The 27,526-nt window shown below is 54.1% G+C and overlaps 3 protein-coding genes across 4 annotated transcripts in view; 1 reads left to right on the top strand and 2 right to left on the bottom strand.

The window, feature by feature from the left end:
• NCAPD3 (non-SMC condensin II complex subunit D3) overlaps positions 1 to 3,055 on the bottom strand; it is a gene marked incomplete at both ends in the record, with an annotated part of 56,992 nt that extends 53,937 nt beyond the window's left edge. Inside the window, 2 exons of the mRNA XM_082844452.1 lie at positions 550 to 704; positions 2,992 to 3,055. Of these exons, the coding sequence (XP_082700578.1) occupies positions 550 to 704; positions 2,992 to 3,055 (219 nt within the window). The remainder of the gene's footprint in view (positions 1 to 549; positions 705 to 2,991) is intronic.
• Positions 3,056 to 3,737: 682 nt separating this feature from the next.
• Positions 3,738 to 20,819, top strand: VPS26B (VPS26 retromer complex component B). The gene is made up of 6 exons (XM_082845105.1): positions 3,738 to 4,138; positions 11,817 to 11,973; positions 16,220 to 16,384; positions 18,375 to 18,550; positions 19,997 to 20,139; positions 20,534 to 20,819. Exons 1-6 carry the CDS (start codon positions 3,916 to 3,918, stop codon positions 20,678 to 20,680), a joined length of 1,011 nt encoding a protein of 336 aa, XP_082701231.1. The 5' UTR covers positions 3,738 to 3,915; the 3' UTR covers positions 20,681 to 20,819.
• A 93-nt stretch (positions 20,820 to 20,912) lies between these two features.
• Positions 20,913 to 27,466, bottom strand: THYN1 (thymocyte nuclear protein 1). 2 transcript variants are annotated; one of them, XM_082845107.1, is made up of 7 exons: positions 27,231 to 27,466; positions 25,692 to 25,873; positions 24,878 to 24,946; positions 24,436 to 24,528; positions 23,828 to 23,923; positions 23,431 to 23,581; positions 20,913 to 23,129 (listed from the first exon to the last, which is right to left on the bottom strand). In XM_082845107.1, exons 1-7 carry the CDS (start codon positions 27,271 to 27,273, stop codon positions 23,083 to 23,085), a joined length of 681 nt encoding a protein of 226 aa, XP_082701233.1. In that variant the 5' UTR covers positions 27,274 to 27,466; the 3' UTR covers positions 20,913 to 23,082. The 2 variants fall into 2 exon arrangements, with proteins under 2 accessions (XP_082701233.1, XP_082701232.1); XM_082845106.1 differs by lacking the exon at positions 20,913 to 23,129 and having other exon boundaries at positions 23,140 to 23,581.
• Positions 27,467 to 27,526: the final 60 nt, after the last annotated feature.

The raw sequence follows: 27,526 nt of genomic DNA, 5'->3' as shown, positions 1-27,526 counted from the left end.
ACCTCTAACTGAAATATTTTTGGTAATTTAGATCTTTCAGAGATGTTAATATCTAAGTATTCTTTGTTCTGCTTTAGAGTCCCTCAGTTTTTGAAAAGCAGTTAATGATCTAAACAGTAATAGGTAGAACTCAGTATTTAAAGGAACTCTTTTTTCCATTTTTAATTCAACTCATCCCTTTTCAGTTTTATATCCAGCTTTCCTAAACTTAAGGGATGCCCGAATTGTTATTGCATTGTCCTTGGCCAACTTTTCCTATTTGGTTTATCTGCTTTCCCTCCTTGCCTTGGCCTTTATTCTTTTCCTTTAATTTGCTGTTGTAAACAGTGGTCATGACTTGAAAAAGAATCACAGATTAATACCTTGAACCTCTGGAAGGAAAGCTATGAGGCTACCCCAATAAATGAACCACATTCTTTATGCCACTCTTTATCATACTCCTTCTGAACTATACACTAAAAAGACTAAGCTTTAGATGATAATAGGGCCTTTTATCTTCCACTTCTGACAACTAAATGGCTAGCTTGATTTTTTTTTTTTTTTTTTTACCTCTGTAGGTCCATGCTCCCCAGCAGCGAAAGTTAAAAGACTGTCATAGAGATTTGTGAATGCGCTCAGTCCGGTCTGCACGATCTCTGCTTCTATGGTGGGATCCAGAGGCTCAGTTTCCGTGAATTCCAGTTCCCATACTGTGCCCACCCATTCTAGTGGGAAAATGCAATGAAGTCAACAAATGTTCTATAGTAAGAAAGACCAATAAGCTTTAGAGGCTGAGTACATTCATGAAGAGAAAAGTTTACTAGTCACAACTCACATTTAACTATACCATACAGGTGAGGCAGAATTAGAAGGAAGCAGAAGAGGTTAGAACATCTTTTTTTAATCATTAACTGACAGCTGGCTATTAGGTTGGTCATCATCTAAAAATATCAAGAAGGAAAACACTTTTCAGATGTAACAGTTTGGGGGATGATCCAGCCTTCCCGTATGTTCAATCTGGAGAAGAGAAGGTTAATAAAAGGTTGCCTTAGCTATCCCTTTGTGAAAGTCTTACAATCAAGTTAATAAACCCAAATAAAGTGTAGAACACAAAGGGACAGCTGAGGCAAATGACTATTTAACATGCTTTAATTATTCATTCACTCTTCCCTAACTGATCTCCTAACAAATACAATCAGCTTCCTAAAAATGTTCTTGCATCTTTTCTTGCCTTTTTCTCTCATACATTCTCCCACTTATTTTCTATGCATATTTTTAAATGCACACCCATATTTCTGACCTCATTTCTGAATCGAAACTACGAAGTCCCAGTGATAAAAAATCTGGAATCAGAAAATCAATATATTCAACAAATGACAGCTATTATCACGTCTACAATGGATAGGTGTTAAAGCCGTAGTAGACAGTACAACAGTAGAGAGCAGATGGAGACTATTCCTGGGGGAGGCAGGGGGCAGAGGTGGGAAGGAAGACGATCCTTCAGCTGCTCCAACACGTGGGGGTTACCAGGGAAAGAGACACCGAGAAGGGCATCCCAGGCAGAGAGGACCCCATAACAAAGCACAAAAGGAAACAAAGTATCACCTGTTTAGAAACCAACACCATCGTAACAGCACTGAGCTCAGCTGTGAAGGGTGAGTTGCTATCAGCACTTACTCAGCAGGTAGTATAATGCGGCCGGTCCCTAGGGGCCTTCCCAGAACAGCCCCTCCCCCCATGCGCTCCGCCTGCCTTTGTCTGCAGAACAACTTGAGTCAAAGGATAAACTTAATGAGAAAACTGAGAAAATGCAGAGAGAAAATCAGTCAAGCAAAGCAAAATAATAATTAGCCAATAAACAAAGTCAAGGACCTTTAGTTCCTCCTCAAGGACTACAGATACTAGTCTGAGCCATGTCCTTTGAGCCGTTTTGCAGACACTGAAACACCCCCCCAACAGGTGGGAGAAGTCAACTGCTGCCCACAAGCGCGGTAGACGGGTTGGAACCAGGCTGATGCTGCTGACTCCTGACTACCTCACCACCAACCAACCAATCAGAAGAATATTCACCAGGTGATCACACACCCTTCAACTCTCCTCCCTCACCCTGTCTTTAAACTCTTCCCCTGAAAGCCTTTGGGGAGTTGGGGTCTTTTAACCACAAGCTGCCTGGACGCCTTGTCGGTTCCTGCAATGAAGGCTGCACTTTGCTTCACCACAACCGGGGGTCAGCAGATTGGCCTTGCCGCGCACGGGCCAAGTGGACCCAAGTTTGTTTTGTTAACAGCAGGTGCAGGTATTAAATCAATCTTCACGAACGCCCGCAAAGTAGATCTTAGAACCCCCATTTGACACAAGCGACCGAGGCCCGCGAGGCTCGGGTGCTCAGCGGCGGACCAAGGCACCGGCCCCAGGTCCGACTCCAGAGCTCAGCTCTGGAAAAAGAGCACCCGCAGGGACAGGTGAAGGCTCTCGCCGCAAACAGAGGCTGGGGTAACTCAGGAAGCCGAGGGAACCACTGAAGGGTCAGAGACCCGGCGGGTCACGCTGGCCTTTTCAAGGTGGTCCCGGAAGGGGTGTGGGGCCGGGTCGGGATGGAAGTGCTGGCGCCAGAAAGGGCAGGAGGTGCCCCAAGCGCCAAGACGGGCCACAGCGAGGGCGCGGGTTGGACCGCAGCCTCGGGAAGCGGCGGGCGAGGCTGGGACGAGGGGCCGCCGCCACCAGAGGCTGGAGGTGGGGGAGGGGGGCACCTCCTGCCCTTCAGGGAGGATGGGCGCCCGGGGACGCCAGCCGCACCCCTGGTCCTCAAGTTCAGGAAGTCGGCCCGGCCCAACAAACAGACGCGCTGCCGAAGCCTCGGCACCTGCGGGGCTGTCCGCGCAGAACCGGAGGCAAGGCCGAGAAGCAGGAGCACAGAGCGGAAGGAGCCCGCGGAGAAGCGCCAACGCCGCTGCCCGGCGCGACCCCTCCCCAGCACCCCCCGCAGCCCGCAGGCCCCGGCCGCGTCCTCACCTGGACTGAGGTCCAGCGGGCACCAGGGCTGCAGGGCGCTCGCCAGGTCCCGCCAAGCCGCCATGACCGCCGCTCGCCTCAACTTTCAAAGCTGCTCCGGCGCGCGCGCCGAGAAGACCCAGCGGGCTCAAGGGGACACGGGGTTCGCACCAACCAATTACCGCGCCCCGCCGGTCCGTCCGCTGGCCAATCAGCAGGGCCTTCCGCCGCATGCGCAAAGGGTGAGGCGGGCCCAAACCCACCCACGCAGCCGAGGTCGGGGGTCGTTTTCAGCTTTTCCTCAGAACTGGGGGTCAAGAGCTAAATCTAATGTTGTCCCGTCTCCCTAAAAGGGGACACTCTGAAGAGAATCTGAGGCAGTATACTTTTTTGTAATTGTCACCTCTTTCCCCTGTCAAGCGGCATTTCTTGTGCGTGTCAAAGGGCCGCGTTTACCCATCAGACAGCATCGAAGGTGTACACATTCGAGTGTGGGTGGCGGCCTACCGTTTACCGAACTAAATAAAGGAAAAGCAAAACAAGGCATTCAGAAAGGACATCTTTAGTTCTGAATTTTACGGGACATCTGGCCGGAGATCCGGAAGGAAGCCCTGGTCGCCATGTCAACTGCGGGAAAGCCGAGCGGCCCTCTCCCGGCGCGCATGCGCAGCGCGCACTCCGCCGGAGGCTCGGCGGCCTAGCAGGAGAGGCGGGGGCGTGCGCATGCGCGCGGCGAGTCCGGCGCGTCCGGCTGAGCGGCGGAAGCGGCGGGCGCTGCTCCCGGGCCGGGCGGCTGGCTGGCTGGTCGGCGCCGCAAGCACCGGCGGGCGGGTGCCTCGCGCCTGCTCTGCGCTGCCCCCGGAATCGCGCCGGCCCGGCGAGCGCGGGCGTCGGCGCCGCGTCCAGCCCTCCGGCCTTCCCAGGCCCGGCCGGCCCGGCGGGGACATGAGCTTCTTCGGCTTCGGGCAGAGCGTGGATGTGGACATCCTGCTGAACGATGCGGACAGCAGGAAGCGGGCCGAGCACAAGACGGAGGATGGGAAAAAGGACAAGTACTTCCTATTCTACGACGGGGAGACGGTGTCCGGGAAGGTGAGCCTGGCGCTCAAGAACCCCAACAAGCGGCTGGAGCACCAGGGCATCAAGGTCGAGTTCATCGGGCAGATTGGTGAGTGCAGGATCCACCCCACCCGGTCCCGCTCCTTGCCCCCGCCCCCGTGCCCCGGTCCCCGACCCTGTCCTCCACCCCAACCCTGACCCGACCCCTGATCCTTGACCCCTGACCTCGCCTCTGACCCCCCCCACTCCCGCTCACTAACCCCTGGTCCCTGACACGACCCCCGACCTTTGACCCTGCTCCCTAACCCTTGCTTCCTAACCCCCGCCCCCATTACTTCGACTCCGTATCCCCTTTCGCCGCCTCAGGCCGCGCAGCCTTGTTGCCCACCCGGGGTCCGGGCTCCTTTTTCCTGCCCGGCCTTCGGTGCTGCTGGGCCCGCCCGCAGGTCGTGGCCACCGAGTCCCGCGGCCAGTCCACCCCTTTCTAGTACCTGTGTCCCGCCTGCCTCTCACATCCCACCTTCACCGGGAGCTGTTTGAGAAAGCAGCCCCGCGGGCTCCAGCGTCAGCCCTCTGTCCAGCCAGCCGGCGTCCCTTAGACTTCTTGATTAGAACCTAGCCTTCAGCAGACTCATCTTCTTAAAGAAATGATGCTTCTAAGACCCAAATTAAGTGGTCACAATTTCTCAAGGCTCTAACACTCTTCCAACATGAGTGTTAGCAGTTACAACTAGACAATAAAAGGCAGTAGCTGTACCGAATATCTGAGAGCTGCCAGTCAGCACGGGGTTGTTTCCAGTTCTCTTTGGACTCTGTGTTTATTAAAACTCGCAGGTGCTTCTGAAATAAATTGTCATTGTCATTCGTTCAGGGGTAGATTCACAGTAAATACCCATGTGGCCTGAAAAGACCTCTGGCAGAGAATTCATACCCCATACCAGGCTCTGCACATCTGGCCCTGTTGGGGGGGGGATTTCCTGTGAAAGCTCGTTGAATGCTCACTGTCATTCCCTGAGAGCCCTGCACAGAATCTTGCTCCCCTTTTACAGAGGCAGGAAATACTGAAGCCTTGGGAAAAGGCCGTGCGGCCTGCCTCTGCAGCCCAGTGCTCAGCCTGGAGTATTGGCTTCTGGTGTTTGAGAAAAGGAAATCAGGTTGAAGGCTGGCTGATCCTATAGGAACCTGTTTGTTGTTACTTTAAACCCAGAATACGAGTGGCCTGAAAGGGAGCTGAAGAGTGAGTTTCAGACCCTCTGCTCTCTTGCTTCCAGCTTGGATAGGGTTTCTCAACAGCAGTGCTGTCGACATTGTGGGCCTGATCATTCTTTGTTGTGGGTGAGTGTTTAACAGCCTCCTCGGCCTCTACCCGCCAGATACTAGAACCACAGGAATGTCTTATATCCGTGTAAGGTAAACTCACTCCTAGCAAAGAGCCACTGGGTAGACAGGATGAACCCACAGCATTCTGTGCTAGGCGTAAGATGTAAGAAGTGGAGAAGTCCTTGCCTACTTAGAATTAGTATTTTTACGTCGTAGCTTTAAGGTTATTGCTGGATTCTTTGGTTCTGCAATGCGAGTGCAGACAGGCATGTCTAGCCAGTGTCTGTACCATCATTCCAGGGGGTGACACCTCACCAATACATGAAAGGTAACCAGAGTGTCCCCTGCCCCCCTGTGCCCCAGCAGTTGTGAAATGAGCTGTTCAGGGGGGACACTGGCAAGGCCTCCTTGCAGTCTGAATGAAAGGGAGTTGACAAGGTGCCGTCCCTGCCCTGCCTTCTTGTCTGTCTCCTGGCATCCCAGGACAGCAGCCCTGCTCAGATTTCTAAGAACCTTTTGTTGCTTCCATTGATAACTCTCCCTGGGCCCCTGAGCACTCTGGGCTGAGTCCACCCTTGGCTTTGGGGAAGCTGTACCCCTCTCTGAGCCTCAGCTTTCTCACATGTAAGACAAGGATAATAACAGAATCACCTTGTTGAGATGTGTAGGGACCAGGCTTTGTGCGGAGTGTGGTGTATTTGTCTCCTGTACCTGAGAGGCTCTGTGAACTGACCTCAGGGCACTGGAGCGAGGCTGGTGAGTAAGTTCCCCATGGTTGTGGTCGTGTGGTTTTCTCCTTCGTTGCTTTCTTGATGCTGGATGAAGTGGGTGGAACTTCGGTCGGGCTCTAAGGTCTGGCTGTACGGATGACGCACAGGATGGTCCTACAGCTGGACGGCGGTAAGAACGGCGATGTCACTGTGCTCTGGACACCTTCCTCGTCGGTTTCACTCAGAACTTTTCTTCTTACAAACCATAGTCTCTTGGATTTGCTTCTTTTTTCCTTCTTTCTTTTGTTCCTTCCCTGCTTCCTGGGAAGAGTTTCTGGGAAGAGTTCCACAGCTTGAAAATGAAGTGATTTATGTATTTAACATTCCTATCCTTATGATTAATTTCTTTTTCCTGCTGATGAAAGTGTATGTGTCCATGGGGCTTCCCTGGTGGCGCTGTGGTTGAGAGTCCGCCTGCCGATGCAGGGGACGCGGGTTCATGCCCCGGTCCGGGAAGATTCCACATGCCGCAGAGCGGCTGGGCCCGTGAGCCATGGCCGCTGAGCCTGCGCGTCCGGAGCCTGTGCTCCGCAACGGGAGAGGCCGCAGCAGTGAGAGGCCCGCGTACCACAAAAAAAAAAGAAAGTGTATGTGTCCTTCTGTAGAAGGACAGCCTGGTGCATGATTGAGGGTCAAGCAGAGGGTTACTTAGGTTAGATAAGGCTCCATTTATAAGGTACGGACTTTGCAAGGGTCTCGTGAGGACTACTAGAGATCATCAATGTACATGAAGTGCAGGGTTTGGCACTCATCGCAAATACTCATAACCCCTGTTAAGCTGGATCCATCCAGAAGTTTCCAGGGGCCGGACCTTTAAAACGTCAGCCCTGATTCCTCTGCCGACAGCCCACGGGACTCTTCACACCAGGCCAGCCTCCCTGCACTTCCTGCCCGGTGTGTTCTCCCAGCAGGCGCACTCGCCCGAGGGAAAACCTGTGGAAGGGTCTCCCCGGAGTCCAGGCAGAGACAGCTGTCTGGTGATCGTTGCATCGGTCCTCTTCAGACCCCATTCCTCACAGCGGCCCAGCCCCTGCTCAGAAAAGCTCCTGTCTCGGTCTTGGTTTGGGAGGTGGGCAGGAAGGGGGGCCCTTCTGTCTGCTGGCCCTTCTCACACTGTCAGCTACTCTGGCAACCTCATCCACACCCCTCATTGCAGTGTCCTCTTAGACTCCGATGACTCCCAATCCTTTGTCCTCACTGGAACTCTCCCCTGAGTTTCATGCTTGGGTTTCTAACCGTCTGCTAGAGTCCCCAGCTGGATACCCCTCAGGTCCCTCAAAGACACATCCAAACCAGAAACCTTTTTCTCTTCCTGCTCCAGCCCCAGCCCTGCTGCTTCTCCTGTTTTCTCCACTCTGGCCTGTCACCTGGGTCCATTCAGCCTCAGAAATCCGGGAGTCCTCGAGGCCCCTCCCTCCCCCTCCTACACGTCCAACTGGCATCTCAGTTTGGGTCCTCTCCAGTACCCAGTACCCAGATACTCTAGGGTATCTCGAGTCTGTGCTTCCTCTCCGCTCTCGATGCTGCTAACTTTGATGCTTCTGTGTGTAGCAGCCTGACTGGCCTTCCTGCCTTTGTTTGCCTTTTCTTTCAGTTCATCTTTTGTAAGAGTGGACTTTCTAAACGTCAGTGCTGACATGGTCAGTCACCTCCTTAAAATTCTTCTTGTTGACTCCCTGCCGGTTGAAGGGGAGAAGTCATCCAGCTCTTTCCCAAGCTGCCTCTGCCTTTCTCCGGCCGAGTCTCTGCGACCCTTCACTCCTGCCACGTGTGCTTTCCTCAAAGTATCATGTTCCTTTTAGAGGGGTCTTGGCCTCTTCCCTTTGTATGTAAACATCCTTCTGCAAAGAATGGCCTTCCACCCAAGCTCTCACTCATTCTTAAAGCCCAGCAGGCATGACACCCGTCAGAAAGCTTTCCCTGACCTCCCCTGGCTGACTGAAGCCCTTCTTCCACCGTTATTCTAGAGGCCTTGTGATTTCTCCCTTAACATAAGGAGTTAAGAGTTGTCAGGCCCCCATTCAGTTCTGCACCGACAGCTCAGGTGTTGCCCCTGATTCATCCACCTGTTGTGTGCATTTTTCTGTCCTCCTCCTGAAGTTTTTGAGCCATGTTGGGATTCTTCCTGTGTCTACTGTGCACTTCCCAGCGGTTTGGTCTGTGTTCCAACAACACCAGCAAATGTGTGGTGAGGGCACCCCCCATGTCACTCGATGGCCCATGTTTTTAGAAGAACACAGTGTGGCACGTAAGGAGTATTGAGGGAAGTTCTGTAATTAGAAGATGGAGAGACCATTTTTTAGGTGGAATCATTGGGGGAACACTCGTGGAGGGTGTCAGGCCACCTTGCAGATGGATGGGGTTAAATAAACCAAAGGTAATTCGACAGTCACACTTGCAGAGGAGGGAGGACCTGAATACCCCTGCACTCCAAAGCCAGAGAGAGAACTTCTGGATTTTTTTTTTTTTTTAAGTTTTTTAAAATAATGCCACTGGGTGAATCTAAACCCATCAGCCCCAGTCGAGCCTGTGCTGGTAAGACCCTGGAGGCCTTCTGTATTTTAATTCATGAAGCCATGAGTGCCAAGGGAGAGGCACACTGATTCTCACCTACTCACAGTCTGCTGCAGGGCCTGGAGCAGAGCGGCAGCTGGCTGGACACGGGCAGCCCAGAGACGTTACTGCTCCCGCAGGCTTACCAGGCCCAGGAGGTCCAAGTGGACGTGGCGAGCGTGAATCTTGACCAGGTGGCCAGTCAGCAGACAGCAGCTGGGAAGAGCAGGCTGTTTGAAAGAGGTGTTTTTGCCCTGGTTGGCTTAGGTTTCTTCCAAGACTAGCGTGAAGCCTAGCCCAGCAGCGAGTCTCAGGGCGCCTTTCACGGGATGACCCCGTGGGGCAGAGCTGGCTCACTTTCCTTCCAAAGTGACAAATTCACTCCTCAGCCATTGGTGGCAAGTTTCGGTGAAAACATCCTGACTACAGAAGTCATTTCCTCCTGTTGGATGGAGACTGGGAAGTTACCTTAAGAAAGAACCGGTCAGTTCCTCCTTCTGGCTTGAAATGGCTGGTCCCTGTGGGCTTTGGAGGCTGGGGAGAACTCGGGGTAACTTGGGAAGAAAGAGGCAGTTGACAGTCTCTTTAGGGCAGACCTCCTGCTAGAACAGTCTTGGGTTTTCTGTTTTAATTTATGCAAGAGGAAACCAGACTTTCTGGCACGCAGTGAAGTATGGCTGCTATTTCTGCCCCTTTGCCCCACAATGTTTCCAGAAGCCTTGCAAATGGCTTATAAAGTATGCATTAAAAAGCCCAGTCAAGCCCCACTCAGATTATGCACTGGCCACTCTTTAACGATGTCTGGGGGGAGGCGGGGAAGCCCTGGGAGGACATGCCGCCAGGCAGGAAGGCCCTGTCCCCCCGGGGGGTCCCAGCCCAGCTTCTCTGCTGGGACCCCTGGTGCCAGCGATCTGAGTGCTCTGTGAACACTGTGGATCCTTCTCTGGTTTGTTTCTCATGTTGCCTCTGAGGCTGTGTCAGCACATTTGTGTGTTTTTCCATCCTTCTCTTCCCATCTTTCTCTTGACTCCGGGATTTCCCACTTAAAGTTCACAGACGCTGGGGCTTTGTTCTGCCTGCTTCTGTCCCCTGAAACTATGGCAGAATCCAGTGCTTGGGAACGGAGGCACCACTTTCCCCAGTTAAGGGGTCAGTGCCCATCAACAGAGACTCCAGTAGCAAAGGACCAGCAAGAGTGAGTGGACGGGCCTTTGTCACAGGCTGGCCACTGGCTCTGTTCCTACCTGGTCACTGCACTTCCTTACCTTGGTTGGGGGCACAGTTGTTGGATTTCAAAACGAGGGATGGCTGTTCGCCTTTCCCCAGCACCCCCTGCCCGGAAGGTTTGAACTGCCCTCCCCCTTTGGCGGCTTTGTGGGTCATCACTCCCTACCCAGAGCGCTGCCTGCTGCTTGATTCCACTTGGTGTTTGGAAGAGAAGGTGGATTGTTTGTAACGTAAGGTGGATCCAAGCGTAACTAGGTAGGAAATGAGCACAAACTGTGCTCACAGGGTGCACTGGGTGTGCATACAGAAGCAGCAGCGCTGGCTGGGGACTGACCGCACTGCTGCTTCCTCTCGAGCTGGACACACCTTAGGAGCCCACTGCGCTTTCCGATGCCTCGCTGCCTGGGGAGAAGAGGCTCTGGGGGTGGCGCTGTCCGGGTCAGCGGATAGGGCAGCAAGGCCGAAAGCACCCCTGGAATCACGTTCCCCTCCCGAGCATCCCCATGGCAGGCCTGGACACTGTGTTGGCTCTGGGAGGCAAGAGCTCTGGTTTCTTGAGCCCAAGAAGGCTTTGATCCTGGGGGGCTCAGACCTTTGCTGTCTGGGGTCCTCCCTAGCCCCGGATGCTCTGAGAGAGCTGGAGCACTGTGCTCCAGAGAGGCGGGCCAGGCCTGGCGGGCGGTTGTCCCAGGCACGCCTCCCTGTGGCCCTGTCTCTCCCCAGGCAGCCAACAGCAGAAGCGACGAGAGTACACTGCCTGCTGCCTGTCCTGCTGCAGGGTGCCCACGGGTGGTCCCTTGACTGTAACGTGGCCACACAGGGTCACAGTCGGTATTAAGTGTCCCTGCTGCACAGCCAGGGACTGGGGGTGCCAGGAAGCTGGGGACATAGGCCTTATCTCTAACGACCACGCCTGGAGCAAAAGTTAACACATAGCAGAGTACAAACAGGCATATATAACCTAGGACAAATAGGTGGCATGACTCATAATAAACAGCAGAACTGTTTCCAGAGGAGGATGGGTGAAGAGCAGTGCTCCTCAGACTGTGGTCCCTGGACCAGCAGGAAGCATCTCTGGTAGTCTGTTAACAATGTCCATTTTCAGGCCCCACCCCAGACCCCCGGAATCAAAAACACTAGGGGTGGGGCCCAGCCGTCTGTGTGTTAACACAGCCCCCGGTGATTCTGATGTTCACAGAAGTCTGGGGACCCTGAACTTAGACGTGGGGCATTGTTACAGCCCCTCTGTCCCGTCGGCCGCATGGACTCCTCTCTGAAGGGCAAAGGCAGCTAATACTTCCGGAGCATTTGCCGTCTCTTAAGTACCACTCCAAGTCCTTTACCTGCATCGCCTCATCCCGTGCTCACAACACCTGGAGTGCGTTATGTCGCTACCCCCATTTTGCCAGGTCCTAGAAGTAGACGCGGTCCAGCGGGAGACCTGGGACCCTAGGCCAGTCACCGACCCCACTGTGCCTCAGTTTCCTTGTCGGTTAAATGGGTGATAGGGCTGTTCTAGCTATCTCACAAGGTGGTTATGAGGGTGATGTGACCGAATAACTATGAGTATGCTTTCCAAAGTTAGAAGTAGTTTTGAATGTGTTTTAGGAAATGTGGCGTTTTGATCGCGGTCCCCCTGCTGTGTCCCTCACGGGTGCTGCCCGGTGCCCTGGAGCCAGGAGTATGTCGGGTTCTGGCTGTGCTCCAGGGACAGGGTCTCTACGCAGGGTGTTTGGAAGGGGCGGGAGAGGGCACCCAGGGTTCTGGGCTGCAGTGCAGGGGCAGGGCAGGAAGCGAGGGAGCCATAAACCAGACTGGAGGCTCTGTGTGTTGGCGGGAGGCTCCTGTAGCTGGGAGCCCCCTCGCCGGGCCACATAGCTCAGGGTCTGGTAGAAGTGGTCAATGCTCTCCCTGCAGAACTCTACTACGACCGCGGGAACCACCACGAGTTCGTGTCCCTGGTGAAGGACCTGGCCCGGCCCGGAGAGGTCACCCAGTCACAGGCCTTCGACTTTGAGTTCACCCACGTGGAGAAGCCCTATGAGTCCTACACTGGGCAGAACGTGAAGCTGCGGTAAGTGGCGCCCCCAGGGTGCCCCGTGTGGACGGACCCTGACTGTGTCCCGTTTCTGAGGCTCTGTGTGGCTGTAGAGAAGGTGTACTGCGGGGGGGGGGGGTTGTGCAGTGGGCCTCCCTCCAGGAGGAGTGCTCCTGGCTTGTCTGTCCGTTTCTGGAGTGTCGGTATCCCCACCGTGGCCACTTTCGAGCCACTGACCCAGCGCCCCTGAGTGCAGAGTTGAGAGGTACGCACCTGCCCCTCGACAGCACACTGCTGCACAGGCACCAGACGCCACCACCACCACCCCCGGCCCAGGAGCAGAGAGGACTGTGACACACCAGAATAGCTAGGATATTACCTTTGTTCTTAATAGAATTCGAGTGCAGGTGTCTGTAATTTAATTTTAAATGTTGTGATTAACAGCTTATTCTGAAAGTTCCCGAAAGTTGGATACTCGGCTTTCACACACCCCTGGCTGGGCCTCAGGGCCACTGATCCTCGTCCAGCTCTGCACAAGATGGTGGCGGAGTCCTGAGCTCTGTCACTTGAGAAGCGGGTCATAGATTTGGGTTCTAATCCTAGACCCGTCCTCTCCATGTTTTGGGACAATGAGGGAGTAAAACGTAACACAGTAGGACAAGTTTTAAAACATTAATACACACCTTTTAAGTACATGGGATTGTTTTCCTTGTTCCAGTCTTGGAAACTCTGCAGGGGGAGACTGATTCCATGGCCTCCGGGGTATGTGATGTCACTCTGCATGCCTGGCTCCAGGTCTTGGGTGTCACCTGAGGCCTGCATGTGGCATGGTGTGGGCTACTGCAAGCTCTCCCCTCTCCCGTCAGAAGAGGGGCTGCAGGCTCTCCTTTCCAGCCTGTGCAGAGAGGTCTAAGCACGGGTGCTGCCCCACTTCAGCAGCGTTGCGTGACTGCACTCAGAAGGGCAGCAACAGTGAGGAGTATCTAGTCATCACTTAAGCTGGGCTTGGGGCCTATTGCTATTGAATTTGATGTTTTGCAGTGGACTTCTCATAAATGTTCTTATGTCAGAAAGAAAGGTGTTGAGAACAGTATGGTGCTTCTTCAAAATAGAATTACCATATGATTCATCAATTCCACTTCTGTGTATAATCTCAAAGAAGTGAAAGCAAGGACTCAAACAGATTTATGTATACTCACATTTGTAGCAGCATTATTCACAATAGCCAAAAAGTGGATACAACCCAAGTGTCTATGAGTAGATGCGTGGATGAACAACATGTGTATCCACACAGTGGAATAGTATTCAGCCTTGAAAAGGGGGAGATCCCGACACCTGCTACGGCATGGATGAGCCTTGAGAACATTGTTCTCAGTGACATAAGCCAGATACAAAGAGACAAATACTGATTCCACTTTTGTAAGCAGTTAGATAGTCAAAATCATAGAGGTAGAAAGTAGAATGGTGGTTGCCAGGGGCTGGGGAAAGGGGCTGGGGAGTTAGTGGTTGATAGGGCAGAGTTTCAGTTGGGGAAGGTGAACACGTGGAGATGGACAGTGGTGACCACTGCCCAGCACCTTGAGTGTACTTAATGCCACTGAACTGTGCACGTAAAAATGGTTACATTGTGTTATATATATTGGAGGGGAGGAAAAAACTTTTCCCTCCACCATGTCAGGTTCATTGGCAGGGGCTCTGCAAATCGGACGGATGGAAGACGGATTGGCCAGAGGCAAGCAAGCAGGTGTATTCCCGTGTTCATTGTGCTCCCACCTGAGCTCTGCCCGGTGACTGAGGGGCAGTTGAACTTGGGCTTATGCAGCATCTTAACAGAGAAGTGAAGAGGCAGAGAAGGGGCCCTGCGGCTCGAGCTGTGGGAAGCACGGGGAGAGGCTTGCTTTGGTGAGGAGCGCTCTGTGGGCAGCACCCCCAGCAGCTCCCAGGCTGCGCAGCCTCTCCTGGTGGAGAGGGCCCCGGAGTCTGTCTTGTGTGCACTGTTTCCCTGTTGCTTTCAACTCAATAGAACCCTTGTGCCAGAGTGGCATGTTTTGGGGTGCATGCTCTGCACCCTGTATTTTTTATTTTATCACAATGAAAGAAAAGTGTTACTGTCTAAATTAGACAAAGACTTCCGGATTCATGCTGAGAAAGGAGGTAAAATCGGGAACATTAGTTAATGGAAGATGTAAGTTCCAGATTAAGGGCTTGTGTCTTATTACAGGCAGAGGGGAAACATGAAAAGATTATTTTGGACTCCTTTTCCTTTGTTTTTAGGCAGGGCGGTGGTTCTGTTAGAAGATTGAAGTCACTATGTCATATTTGATGGGTGGGTGGAGTGTTGGGTCAAGGCTGTGGGAAGGTTTGTGTGAGGTCCTGAGTTTTCCTTTAGTGGACGCCATGGGAACAGGCAGAAAACAAGGAATTTAATAGATGCCAGCAGAATTGACCATTGAGTGGAGATGCAGACATAGGGCCATCAGGAGGAGGAGATGACCTGTGAGGCGATTCATCCAGTTCCAGGGAGGAGTTTGAAGCACTGGCAGAACAGACAATTGGAAATGCAAGCCTGTCGCTCAGGACAGAGGAATGCACTGTCGGAAATCACCTGCTCAGAGGTGGTAACTGATAGGTTTTTCCAGGAGGGGAGCTGTGGGAGAGGAGAGCCCGGGACCTACTGGGACTCTTGGGGACCCTACTGGGACTCTTGGGGATGGAGGAGGAGTGGGGTGATGCTTGAATGAGAAGGGAGTGTTTTACGCTCTAATGCAGAGCTGATGCCAAAAAAAAAAGCCCCTGGACTTGGCAGCTGTGAGCCCTGTGCTCCCTTTGGGAGGGCAGCTCCTGTTGGGTGGTAGAGACGGAAGCTGGGGCGAGGCGTAGGGCCTGGGGACGAAGCTGCAGGGTTAGAACAGGACCCCCGGACAGCTGTTTCTGAGGAAAGGTGGAGTGTGGGCCCTGGGGAGTGTCCTGGGGATTGATGGCTTTGGGACTTTTTATAAACTCAGGAAGAAGCTTTAGCTGGAGAGAGATTGGATGTGTTGAGAAAGTTGGGAAGTTGAAGCATCAGGATGCCAGACAGTAGTTCTCTACCAAGGGTCCTGTGTTAGAATCATTGTGGGGGGGGGGGCTTTAAAAAGTATAGATCCCCATGTCCCTCTCCAGAGCAATTATGTGGCAGACGCGCCCGGGGTGAGTCCCCTGCGCCTCCAGACTGCTGGCGCAGGGGAGGCGCTCGAGCAGCTGGAAGCTTTGTGGAGCCTTCCCTTCTACACTGCTGCCAGGCCCCGCTCCACAGGGCGTGGGGGCTTGAGGGCCTGAGCCGTAGGGCAGGCTGGAGCCACGTCTGGGGCTGTGTGGAGGGAGCAGGAAGGAGAGGGTGGCCGGGGAGTGGTGAGGCTGCAGAGGAGGGCCACCAAGGTCCCCACCAAGGCCTACCGTCCCAGCTTTGTTAGAGGGCCGCGCAGAGTTAAGTCAAGGGGACGAGGTGGGCGGGGGGCGCCACAATGAAGGGCTGGCTGGCGGTCAGGCATGGCTCACTGCCTTTCAGCGCTGTGTCTTTCCCTCTTTCTAACGTGTCCCAGGACCCTAGGCTTAGCCGGAGACCATCCTTGTTCAGACCTGGGGCTCTCCCACCTCTGTTGCTTTAGTTCTAAGGCCTGCTCCTCCTGAAGGCACCCCTCTCTCCTCACAGCACTTGATTCCTGCCTTTGAATGGACACTTTCCATGTGTTCTAATTTTTCTGTTGATTGGCCCATCTCCCCCAGGGGACGATGAGTCCCTGTGAGACTCCATCTTATCCGTCCTAGGCCCGGCAATAAATGTGCGCGATGCATCGCTGACCTGATTTCTCCATTATCTTATTCCTGTTGTTTAACTGTGAGGGACTTGAAAAATGCTCTTTGATCGAATATTGTTAAATAAACAGCATGCAAACATGAGTATGCGATCCCTGTGCCCAAAGAGCCGGGAGTTAGTTGAAGAAATAGAAGCTGTACACGGTGCCTGGCAGGTGGCAGCGAGGCTGCTCTTGAGGTGCAGAGAGAGGCGTCACCTCTTACCTCGGAGCTCAGGCTTAGAGGAGGGTTGGGGAAAGGACTTTGATCTCCCTGGAATTGTAATTGCAGGATTTTGTGTCTCAGTGCATTTTCCTGGGAAGGGGGTACCCAGCGGTGAATTCTCAGAGCAGTCAGAGCCCCAGGGGGTGACCTCTACCAGGGGTCCTCTGCGGGGTGGGCTCCGGAGGCTGGGAGTGGCCCTTCACCGCACGTCTGCGTCCCTCAGGTATTTCCTTCGCGCTACCATCAGCCGCCGCCTCAACGATGTTGTCAAGGAGATGGACATCGTGGTCCACACGCTGAGCACGTACCCGGAGCTGAACTCCTCCATCAAGATGGAGGTTGGGATCGAGGACTGTCTGCACATCGAGTTTGAGTACAACAAATCCAAGTGAGTGTCGGGCCCGGCTGGTTGGTGGTGACCTGCGGGGGCGGCCACAGAAATAACACGGTGGATGTGTGTGCAGGCCGGCCGAGGTCACGGGTCAGGAAAGAGCTACATCTCACTGCAGCTGAACTGTACTAACTTAAGAGGGCAAACTTCAGTTAAACATCCTATGAGGTCTTTCAAAGTCAAGCGAAACTAACTTTAAAGTATTTGTTTTGGATTCTAGGTACATCTGTTTCCTTCTACTGATGAGATTAACCTCAGAATACCATTCTATTATCATTCGTATCCTGTATACAGTGAGTCTTTAGAAACCAAAGTGAGGAAAGCCAAGTTGACTGCTTCCTCCTTGAATTAAAATGAATTGTAACAAAGAATATCTGATGCCTTTTTATAAAGGTCTTTAAGTAATTTTATTTTAACTGGCCATATATGTTTTAAACTGTGTCTGCTATTACAACATCCAAATACATAAGTGCTTGTAAATCACAAAACTTGCTGACAGTTCAAAAATGTACCGCAAGCAGCTCTCTTTTTAATATGATACATTCCTGAAAATGTTCGAGAATCAGATATGCAAAAGTAAACGTGTCTTCTATTCACAGAGAACTAACCCTCCCCCCAGCGAGTCTCTAATGAGGCTTCTCCCCGTGGGGAGGCCTCACCCCAGACCCGCTGGCCTCCAGAGGCTCGGAGGGTGGAGGCCTGAGCAGCGGCTCTCCTGTGAAGGGCTGGGAACACACGTGCTTCCCAGGACAGGGGGAGGGAAGGCCGTTTCCCGCCTGGCCTGGCCTGGCCTGGTGCTGAGCGTGGCCCCGATGGGCCCCTACAGGACAGGCAGGGCGAGTCTGGAGCAGGGCCCTGCGCTTCCTCCTCATGGTCTTGGGTCTCACGGGCCCTCCTGAGACAGAGCCCCCCAAAGTGCCTGCCCACCAGTGCCCCAGCCTCCTAGTGAAGGGGGTGCCACCTCGAAGGCGCTCAAGCAGCCGCAGCCAGCAGTGCAGTCAAGACCAAGGTGAGCGTGAGACAGGCGTGTCACAGGCTGGACGGGCTGGACCGGGTCCTGCCCTTGCAGAGCAGGCTGCCCTGTGAGTGCCAGGCCGTCTGAACAGACAGGAAGAGCCCGGACCTTAGGACAGCGTCCCGTTCTGCCACTAAGGACTTAGGCTCAGGTTAGCAGGTACTAAGACTTCTGTACCTAGGGTTTCTCATCTGAAAAATGAGGGGTTTGGTCAGGTCAGTGGAAAGGTGCCTTGAAGGAGGAGCGGGGCCCGGGTACCACACGCAGCTCCTTTGTGTTTCTTGTGTGTAAGATTTCATTTAGAACAAAGGAACGTTCAATCTTTAAACGTTTGAATGCCCAAAGAATCTGTGCTCTGAGCATTCCTTCTAACGCGCTGCAAGCAGCAGAGTTCTGCTCTCCTCAGTCCTTGTGCGTCCGCCATCTCCCCAGGCAGGCTGAAGGCAGAAAGGTGGCGTGAAGTGGTGGGGAGACCCCAGGCCTGCAGGTTGGGAACCTGGGTCCACACCCGCGTCTGCCCCTCCTCGGATCCCACCACGTCATCTGTCTTCTTTGCACTCCCTAGGGCTCCTCCCCTGTGATCCGGGAGCTCGAATCCTCAGGTCCCCCGTCCTGAGCTTCAGGTTGAAGGTTTGCTTTCTGCGGCCACACCTGGTACAGAGCAGCCCTGCTGCCGGCTGGCCCCGGGGGAAAAGCCCAGTTCCTGGAAGCGGGAGGAGGAGCTGGGACCTGGTCCCCACACTTGCGGGTCAGCCTCTCACACCAGAGCCTCTAAAACACATGCACTCGTTAAAGCGCTGAGCAGAGGGTGACGGAACCATGCTCTGAGGTGCAGGCGGGACAGCAGAGGGGAAGTGACGCAGGTTCAAGTGTAGAAGGTCGTTGGGACTCGCCCTGCGGGGCAGCGCCCTCTCCTGGAACCAGGAGGCCTGTCACGTGCGGGGGCCGCACCTCTCACCTTCCTCTCCGCAGGTACCACTTGAAAGATGTCATTGTGGGGAAGATCTACTTCCTGCTGGTGAGGATCAAGATCAAGCACATGGAGATAGACATCATCAAGCGGGAAACGACAGGCACGGGCCCCAATGTGTACCACGAGAACGACACCATTGCCAAGTACGAGATCATGGACGGCGCGCCCGTGAGAGGTGAGCTCCGGCCCCATGGCCTCGGCCCAGCCCCAGTGTTGGAGGGGCTTCAGGGATCATCCTGTCAAAGTTAGGGGGCCTGGTAGCCCGTAATTTCTTAATCTCTAACTGTGCACTGTGGGTCCCGAGAAGGAGGAGAAGGAGGCTGGGGGTGTGGAGCTCAGGCCCCACTCACCTTCACCCAGCAGACGTCCGAGTGGACCTCGTTTATAGACTGAGCTTGTACTGCAGTTTAAATCTCAAGAGTTATGTCTTAAAAAAAATCAAAAGACGTTTGAAAAGCACCAGTTTAGCAGATACAGTTTGAACACTCTGTTTACACTTTCCTATTGACATTCTGAATTTCTTTGCTGCGGGGGGGATGGGCAAGAGATTAAAGCAGAATCCTCATTTCTGTTACTTAGTTCCTGCTCAGGTAAAACGAGTCATGCTCTGAATTCATTCGCTAAGTCCACACACTCTGACCGACACTTCTAGTGCTGCACACAGTGCCGGCGTGACCTCTGGGATGAGGGGAGCTGAGAGCTGGGTGGGAAGTTGTGTGATTGTTAGGAGGAGCAGTCATGTACATTCTTTGTTGGCTCTGCAGCAGCTGATGATGAAGTGTTTTCACGTAGCAGTGCTTGGCGCTGCTGAGGTTTCATTCAGTTTTTTCCCAGTCTGCTCCACGTGGAAGGAGGGGTGTCATAGCTTTCTCAGGCCCTCAGGCGTCACGAGCGGGGTCCTCGGGGCAGGGCTGAGCCATCCTGCCTGCTTGTTCCATGTTTCCCCATCCGAGCAGCTGGGCTGAGCTCACCCTCCCAGTGGCACTGACAGGACACCGAGACGAGCACAGAACAGCGCGAAGTGAAACAGCGTTCGTGTTTGGCTTTAGGCTGCACTGTAGGTTTGGACTTTCTCAGCAGAATTCTGCCCTGATTTTGTTCCACTTATCTTAGGAGAGGCACAGTGTTAGAGCTGGAAGTGATCTAAAATATTATGTAGCCTGATATCATAATTTTCCCCATGAGAAAATGAAAGTCCACGGAAAGCACCAGACTTACTCAGAGTCATACCTCGGGTCAGTGGAGAGAACTGGGTCCAGAGAGAAGCTTTTCTATTTTCCAGACCACCACACCCTGCCAACTCGACTTAGAGGGGAGGCGTACGGGGTGGGGGCTATGCTAATTGGGGTGGAGGGAGGTGGCATCAGAATTACTGGGTGACATGGTGGGTTAGCTGGGGTTTGACAATGGCTCTTAAACCCAACAACTATACACACTAAATGAGTCAGAAGATGCTTACCTAGCATTCTTGTGCTGTTCACACTCACCAGGCAGCAGCAGGCGCCTCCCCGAAGGCAGAAGCGTTAGCCTGGGTGTCCAACCCCCCCCTTAGGCAGCCCCTCCACCGCGGTGTAAGGTGGGGCCCCCTGCCCTCACCCTGACTCCCGCCCGGCCCTTGCAGGAGAGTCCATCCCCATCCGCCTCTTCCTGGCGGGCTACGAGCTCACGCCCACCATGCGGGACATCAACAAGAAGTTCTCTGTGCGCTACTACCTCAACCTGGTGCTGATTGATGAGGAGGAGCGGCGCTACTTCAAGCAGCAGGTGAGCTGGCAGCCCCCAGAGCCCCGGCCGCCCAGACAAAATCAGAGGGCATCGTCCCCGCCCAGGGCAAGCAGACGGGATGGGGATGGGGGGTGAGCTGGTTAGTCTCTGTGCCACTTAGTTTACCCCGAGCCCCACAGCAAGGACGGGGGTTCCCAGTTGACGCCCAGAGTCTGCTTTCTCGGGCCCAGCCCCTGCGGCTGCTCTGCCCTCCCGGCCACACCGTCAGCAGGCACCTGGGGCCCAGAGGTGTGGACGGCTGCTGTCATTGGTGAGATATGAGCGGAGGCTTTTGCCTAAGATTCCCGGGAGAAGGCAGAGCCTCTGGGACCCTCCCCAGGCCTCCCTCTCACGTGTCGCCTGCCCCCCCCACCCCCGCCTGCCCATCCTGCAGGAAGTGGTGCTGTGGCGGAAGGGTGACATCGTTCGGAAGAGCATGTCCCACCAGGCAGCCATCGCCTCGCAGCGCTTCGAGGGCACGGCCCCCTTGGGGGAGGCGCGGAACCCTGGCCAGCTGTCCGACGGCAGCAGCAGACAGTAGGCCTGGGGCCAGGAAGCTGCTGGGCTCCCACCCCGGCTCCAGGCCCACAGGCACCAGCAGCCGGGGCAGCAAGATGCTCAGCTGACCCGCTACTCGCAACCTGAAAACAAATCATGTTCTTGATGTAAATTCTTTTTCCTGAAGAACCTAAGGGGTTGGGGTTGGGAGGGAGTGTCTCTGGGACGCTGTGGTTGATGGGAACGTAGGGAGAGGGAGCGTCCCAGGGAGAGCCGGCTGCGGGGCTGCCTGGGCCGCAGGAGCACAGCGCGGCCGGGCTCTGAGCTTCCCGGGACAGGAGCTGGGGGCTGGGGGTGCGTCCCACGGGTGGTCCTGTCTCACACTCCCCTCCCCCGTCCCTTAGCGAGTGGCAGAGGGTGTGGCGCCCGCCCCGCTCTAACTGGCGGTGAGGGTTCAAGACCAGGAAGCTGCCTCCTTGGGAGTCTCGGATGTGGTGCTTTGGAGCCTCCACAAGCCACCCTCCTTCTGGCTCTTCTCTCACCGCTGGGACCGGGCACCTCCCAGGGACTCTGGTCAGTCATGTCCTGGATGGAACGGGAGCTTGTGGTAGGGGCTTTGGCTGATGTCCCTGGGCACAAAGACATCTGTGTCACCCGTGGATGGCAACCGGGTGGACCTCGGCGGCTGTGCCTGGTGCGGGCAACCCTGAGGGCCAGAGGTCCTCAGCCCCGGGCCCTGAACGAGGACATCTTTCCCCCGAGGAGAGGTCCGGGAAGGGCCCGTTCTCTCCGCCTCCCCGGGAGTGGACCCTCTTGGCTCCCTGCTGCCCATCTCACTCCTGGGAACCGGCACTTGTTCTCACACGTAGCAGCTTTGTGCTCACCCTGCGAGCTGGGGGGAAGGGGAGGGCCTCCTGAGCCGCCATCCTCCCCACCAGCCGGCTGACCAGAGCTTAGAACCGTTGGTGTTCTGTGTATGTGGACGCTCTCATCATGCTAGAGAGGGTCTCCCGCTGTTGCACTGCACCGCGCCTGTCCTGTTAAGGGTGTGGATGTCCTTCCTGTCTCCTGTTGGCCTCTCTTCCCTTCTAGAAAGACCAAGCAGACCCCCATGGCCAGCAGGTACAATAGTTGGTCTGAGTTCTCTGTCATTTGGGAAGCAGAGGGGTTGGTTCTTGTGTCATCTTTCAGTTAGTGTGGAAAACGGGGACCCGTCTCTTCCTCGGAAATTGGTGCAGCGGTAGGCCTCGGACTGGGCAGGGCTCACGGATCAGAGCTGAGATGGGAGGGAAGGGCGTTTGGGGTGACGCTCGAGGTGGACTGGGGGCAGAAGAACCAAGCAAGGGAAAATGGTTCCCCCAGGCTGGACCCCGGGTTCAGGTGTGAAGGACAGTCCCCGTGGGGACAGGACCACCTGTGCGACTGCCCCTGGATTATCAGGGTTGGGGGCCTAAGCGTGGGAGAGGCAGCTCCTGTGTCCCTCGCCTTCTCCGGAGCATGAGCTGGGGCTCTGGCACATCCCACGACAGCTGGCCCCTTAACTACTAGGTACCCGCCGATCCCTCTGCCTTCCAGCCAACCACAGATTCACTTCCCAACCTTCCCGACACCTGAAGCCTGTCTCCTGAGAGAACTAGAGGTAGAATTTGCTTCTGTCCTCTCGGGAGCTTCTGTTCTTTCCCCTGCCCCATTTTCTGCCTCTTTGTGCGTCGGGGAAGGGGAGGCCCATCCCTGGGACCCTGGCAGAGCATAGGGACTGAACCAAGCAGTGCGGCCTGGGGTTGAGCAGCTGCGGTGTTTACAAGTTTCTCAACGTGTGTCTTTTCAATGGCTGTTTTAAACAAAGCAGTCTGTTTCAGCTGTCTCCCTGATTAAAGCAAGCCCCTGGGCTTGGAGGCATCATGCCCACGGTCCACCAGACTCTGTGGTCTCTTCTTACTGCCTTGCCACACACAAGGGGAGACGCCCCGCCCTGACCCACGACACCTGCCCTCCTGGTGTCTGTGCCCCCTGGTGAACAATGACACCCACTCTATTATTGCCTGTTTTAGACAAGCCCATGGCTGAGAAAGGAATTCTGGTTTTACTCCAGTCTGGCAACTTGTCCTGAAACTGCTGGTTTTACGCACTCTGGGACCAGATACTTCAGGGGTGGGTTAAGGAAGGCTGGTGTAGAGACAATCCATGTTAGTGGGTGTCAGCAGACTGGGCCCTGCATCTGGCCGAGGGGATGTAAAAACGTGCAGTGGAGTATTCTACCCCCAATGCTGATTTTAAAGAAACGCCTCCAACTCAAACATTCATTTTATTAAAAAGGACCCAAACCCGACGTCTACACACAACGCCAGGTGAACACAACCAGCATGTTCCCCACGCCTTCTTTTGTCTTGTGGAAGCTTGACTTTCAGGCAACATCTTGCCCACTTCAGCAGAGCTGTGTCTCCATTAACTCGGTTCCTTTTCCTCCAGGCTCAAAATAAAATCAAACTCCTCTGCCGAAAAGGGCAAGAAGAAGAGGAAGAATTAGGTCTGTGTCTCCTCCTGAACAGGGCAGTCATGGCAGGCATTTCTCAAGTCACGAGGCAGGTAGTCGTTCACTCAGAACCCTCAGGGGCGTTTCGACAGGTGCCGAGCACAGCTGCCCTGGGCAGCTCGAGGGGGCTCCTCCCTCGTGGGAGTTACAGGTGGGAAGACAGACTCAGACCTTAACCACCGTGCTTAGGGTTCACCAGCTAGTACATGTGAATTCACGGTCACTCTGGCATGTGATCAAAAGGCGAGAGCCGTTCTTACCTCGGGTCAGGGGCTGGACTGAGAGTCTCTGGCGGGTGAAGAGAGCCATGTTTTTTAAGGGACCGCCAGTGGCTCTGTGCGCTTGGTGGTGGGTTTTGAGCTCAGCCAGTGGGATGAAACGCTTCATCATCCGAACAAACTGTACGTCCACCTACATGGCAACAGTGTATGGGACAGAAAGGCACGTCCAGCTGGACTCTGCCTCCTGTGTTTTAGCTGCTTGCAGGAGGTCCCGTGGGCCTGGCTGCCGGTGTTTGTCCTTCTCTCCAAAGGCAGGGTAACCTCATCGGACTGAGCGGGGCTCTGTGCCCTGGTCTAAAGATACCCCAGACCTTCTTCCTCCCTCTCTGTCCATCCTTTCTCTTTTGTGAAATAGGAAGAATAGTAGTATCTTTACCATGGACCATTTGGGGTTGTCTTCTTTGCTGGATGGATCATAATGGGGATTGTTTTTCTCAAACTGTGTGTGGTCTGGGTATGCCTCCTTCACAATCTGAAATTAAAGCCGAGTCTCCAATCATTTGTCTGTCCAGTCAGCTCCATGGCCAGGCTTTAGTCCAAGTCCAACTGTCATTTCCTACCCTACATATTCTTACCCCATCTGTCTCGCTGTTGAGCCACTGAAGGCTCAAATATTTGGAAGTAATACACAGTCTAAGGTAAGCAGAGGAAATCAACCCTATTTTGACAAAAATCTTAAAAGTATGTTCTAAAACCAAACATTAAAGGTTATTATTGGTGCCACTGTTTCTCCACCGACAGTTAATTCTATCCTGGTAACTCCTGGCCTGGAAGAGCTACCATCAGGCCTGTTTTTGAGTGAAAGACCAAGGTGCAGAAATGGAGAGGTCTGTGCCAGCGGGGCCTGAAATGAAGGCCTGCCTTGCTGCAGTCCTGTCACATGTCCCTGAGACAGCAGGGATGGGGAGGAGGGTTACCTGCCTACGCTGTCTCCCTAACCTGCATGAAGGGAGATGGACTCAGACCTAAGCCTGTACAACCGACCTTCATAAGCCCCGCAATGCCTGGCTCTCTGCAGTTGCTGTGGTAGAAGAAGGCTTCTTCCTCCAGCTTCATGGCTCTCAGGAAGTTCCGGGCCTGTTCCAGCAGAGAAGAAACAAGAACTATCCTCCCACCAGCTAGAAGACACTAGCCCTGGAAATCAAGTCTGCTTTTATTTGATGAGATTTTGGTTTTCGCAGCTTCCCCCCACACCCTGCAGTTCAATTCTTGCCTTTTACCCAGAGCTGTATCAGGACACTGGCTGGAACACAGGCCATTTGAAAACTGCGTGCAGTCAAAGAAATCAAGGCATTTGTTAATATATTTTCAGGTTTGGGTTCTGGGAAAAAACAACCTTGGCCAAGAGATTTTGCTACTGAATAAGTCAGAAGGAAGCAGGCTTTTATCCCCTCCCGGGTCTCGAGGTCCTGTCTAACCCGCTTACCTGGTAGTTGCGAACACCATCCCAGCATGCTGTCTGCTTGGGCTGTGCTCTGAGATCCTCAATGCTGAACTGGGCAAGAAATAAGGTCATTCAGTAAACAATCCTGGGCCAATCGGTAAGAATATATGGAAGCAGACAAGTTCCTTCCCCTATAGGGTGTTGCCAGCTGGAATGGCATGTGAGCTTACTGGGAAGCTCTTCACAGAGCCACTCATACTGCGCAAGTAGAAGTTAGCTTTGTGTTACCTTGTTAGCCTTGCTCATTGAGAGGATTAGATGAGTGGATAATCTGGTAATTGCTGACTATCTGTATTTCATTTATTAAACTATTATATATGCCTTCTATAGTATCTCTAATTTTATTTTCTCCAGGCTACTATGAAATTTGATTTACATTCGCCTCCTGTGTACCAGCTATTGGCAGGGAGATACCTAGGAGCGTGGCAGGTGGCAAGAGAAAGGCAACGTAAGACTGAATGTTGCCCAGATCAGGGGTTGGAAAACTATAGCCTTCAGGCCAAATCTAGCCCATGCCTGATTTTGCTGACAGTTTTATTGGAACTCAGCCACACTATCTGTCTATGGCCACTTTCTTGTGATGCCAGCAGAGTTGCAACAGCACCACCTGGCCCTTTAGAGAAAATGTTTGCCAACCCCTGCCCTAAGTAGAACATTCACAAAACAGAGAGTGGATGGCAGTAAATCCTGCTGATTCTATTCTTTATCACCTTTTCCTACCCTTCGAAGGTAAGAAGTGGGTGATGGGAACCTGTGGTGTGCCCCGTGCACTCTGGAGACAGGTGCGGGACCTCACCTTCACATCTACCCCTTTCTCCAGTCGGCTTTCTGGCTCTGACTTCATCAGCCAGTAGCTGCTTAGGTTCTTCCCACAGTCTCTAGATGCTGAAGTCTCCTGGAGGCTGGAGTTCTCCACCTTAGCTGATGCCTCCCCTGGGTCCTCAGTTTTGGTACGTTTTCCGCCTGGCCCCTTCTTGTCTGCAATAGAAGAAAAAAGAAGAGAACTTTCTTGCTTGTTGAGAGAGAAAGTTCTGTTGCAGGAAAAGCACATGCTTTGGAGACAGAGCTGGACTCAAATTCTGGAGCTGTCAGTTACTAACAGTGGCAGCTTCATTGCTGAACTTGTTCCTCATCTATAAAAATGGGACCAGAACGCCTACCTTACAGGACATCTTCTGGGTTACCCATTCAGTGGGATAAGGATAACTCCCGTGGCATCTATTAAGCAGTCAGTGAATGTTTTCTTTTCCTCACCCTCTCCTCTGCCTTTGCTGGGGCTGTTCTCTCCAACGAGGCACCTACTCCACAGACTTGCTTTGATGATTAAATAAGATAATACAAACAATGGGCTGAAGCAGTGTCTGGCGTTACCATAAATGCTCAATAATATTAGCTATTAGGTCACCTCGACTTCTTCCTTCCTGCTCAGTATGCTCTGTGGCCTGCCTCCTTTCTACTCCTTGAAGGTGCCAAGAAAAGCTGGATAAAACAGCCACTTTGGACTCTGCAGACATGGTCAAGACTGGACTTTATTGTACAGAGTGAGGGAAATGTGCCTGGAGCAGAGTGGGTGCCCTGTAACTAACAGCTGTTAAATTCTTACCCTACGCCCTATGTGTTACCACCCTCACTGTAACTCAGTCTACACAATCAATGAGGTGTTCTGGCCATCTGTAAGATGTGTCCCAGATCACACATCAGGGCCTGCCACGCTGGTCTATCTGAATCCACTAAACGACCATCCTACGCAGCCTCTGAACCAAGTCCAAGCTCCTACGTATGCCATCATGATGGACGTCTAACACGTGGAACCTTCCTAGGGTCCTGGTGGTCCCCCTGGACTTGATCGGCACACTGTAAACACCGTGTGTGCTGTTAACAATGTGTTGTGGGCAACTCGGAACCCTCCCCAGTCTCGAAAAAGCAACTTTCTCTGTCGTGCATTGCTTTGCTGCTGCTCCTAGAATGCCACTCATCCTTGTGAACACAACGGGTTCCTACCCATTCTTTACGGCTAGACTCAAATCCCCTCCCTCTCAAGGCGTCCCCCCAACCCCCCCCTGCTCTCACAGCCCCAGTGACCCTTTCCTTCCTCGTCTGGCTCCCTGGGGAGCGGGAACTGTAAACGACCGGCCTCAGCGCCTGTCAGCCCGTGTCCCAGCTACTTTTCGTGCTTTCCAAACAGCTACCGCTCGGACGAGCAAGCAGCAGAGGGGCCCTGAGCATAAGCCTGGTGGGCGGCTCGGGACATCGGACCTCAAAACGACCCACTCGGGCCTTTCCCCACGCGCAGGGGCGGAAGGTGAGCGGCACTGAGCAGCCGGGCGCGGCTCACCTGGCCTCGCGGCCCCCGCCGGCCTCTTCCGGGATCGCGGCATGGCGTCCCCGCGCGCCGAGGATAGAGGGTCCCGCCGTCGCCCAGGGCGCCCGCGGAATCCTCCGCGTTACCCACACCCGTATGTCCGCCTAGCACAGACCGCCACTGAGCGCCCCCGGTGGTCTTCTCTCTCAATCGCAGCTACCCCGGCGGGTCCGCAGGCCTTCGAAGCACTACCCCAACCCACCTCCCCGCGCGCCGCAGGGCGCTGCACAGCGTCGCCGCAGGGCGCTGCACAGCGTCTCCGCGGCGCT

Source organism: Leucopleurus acutus (assembly GCF_964270905.1).
Source record: "Leucopleurus acutus genome assembly, chromosome: 8".
Classification (NCBI taxonomy): domain Eukaryota; kingdom Metazoa; phylum Chordata; class Mammalia; order Artiodactyla; family Delphinidae; genus Leucopleurus; species Leucopleurus acutus.
This window is presented reverse-complemented; position numbering and strand designations above follow the sequence as displayed.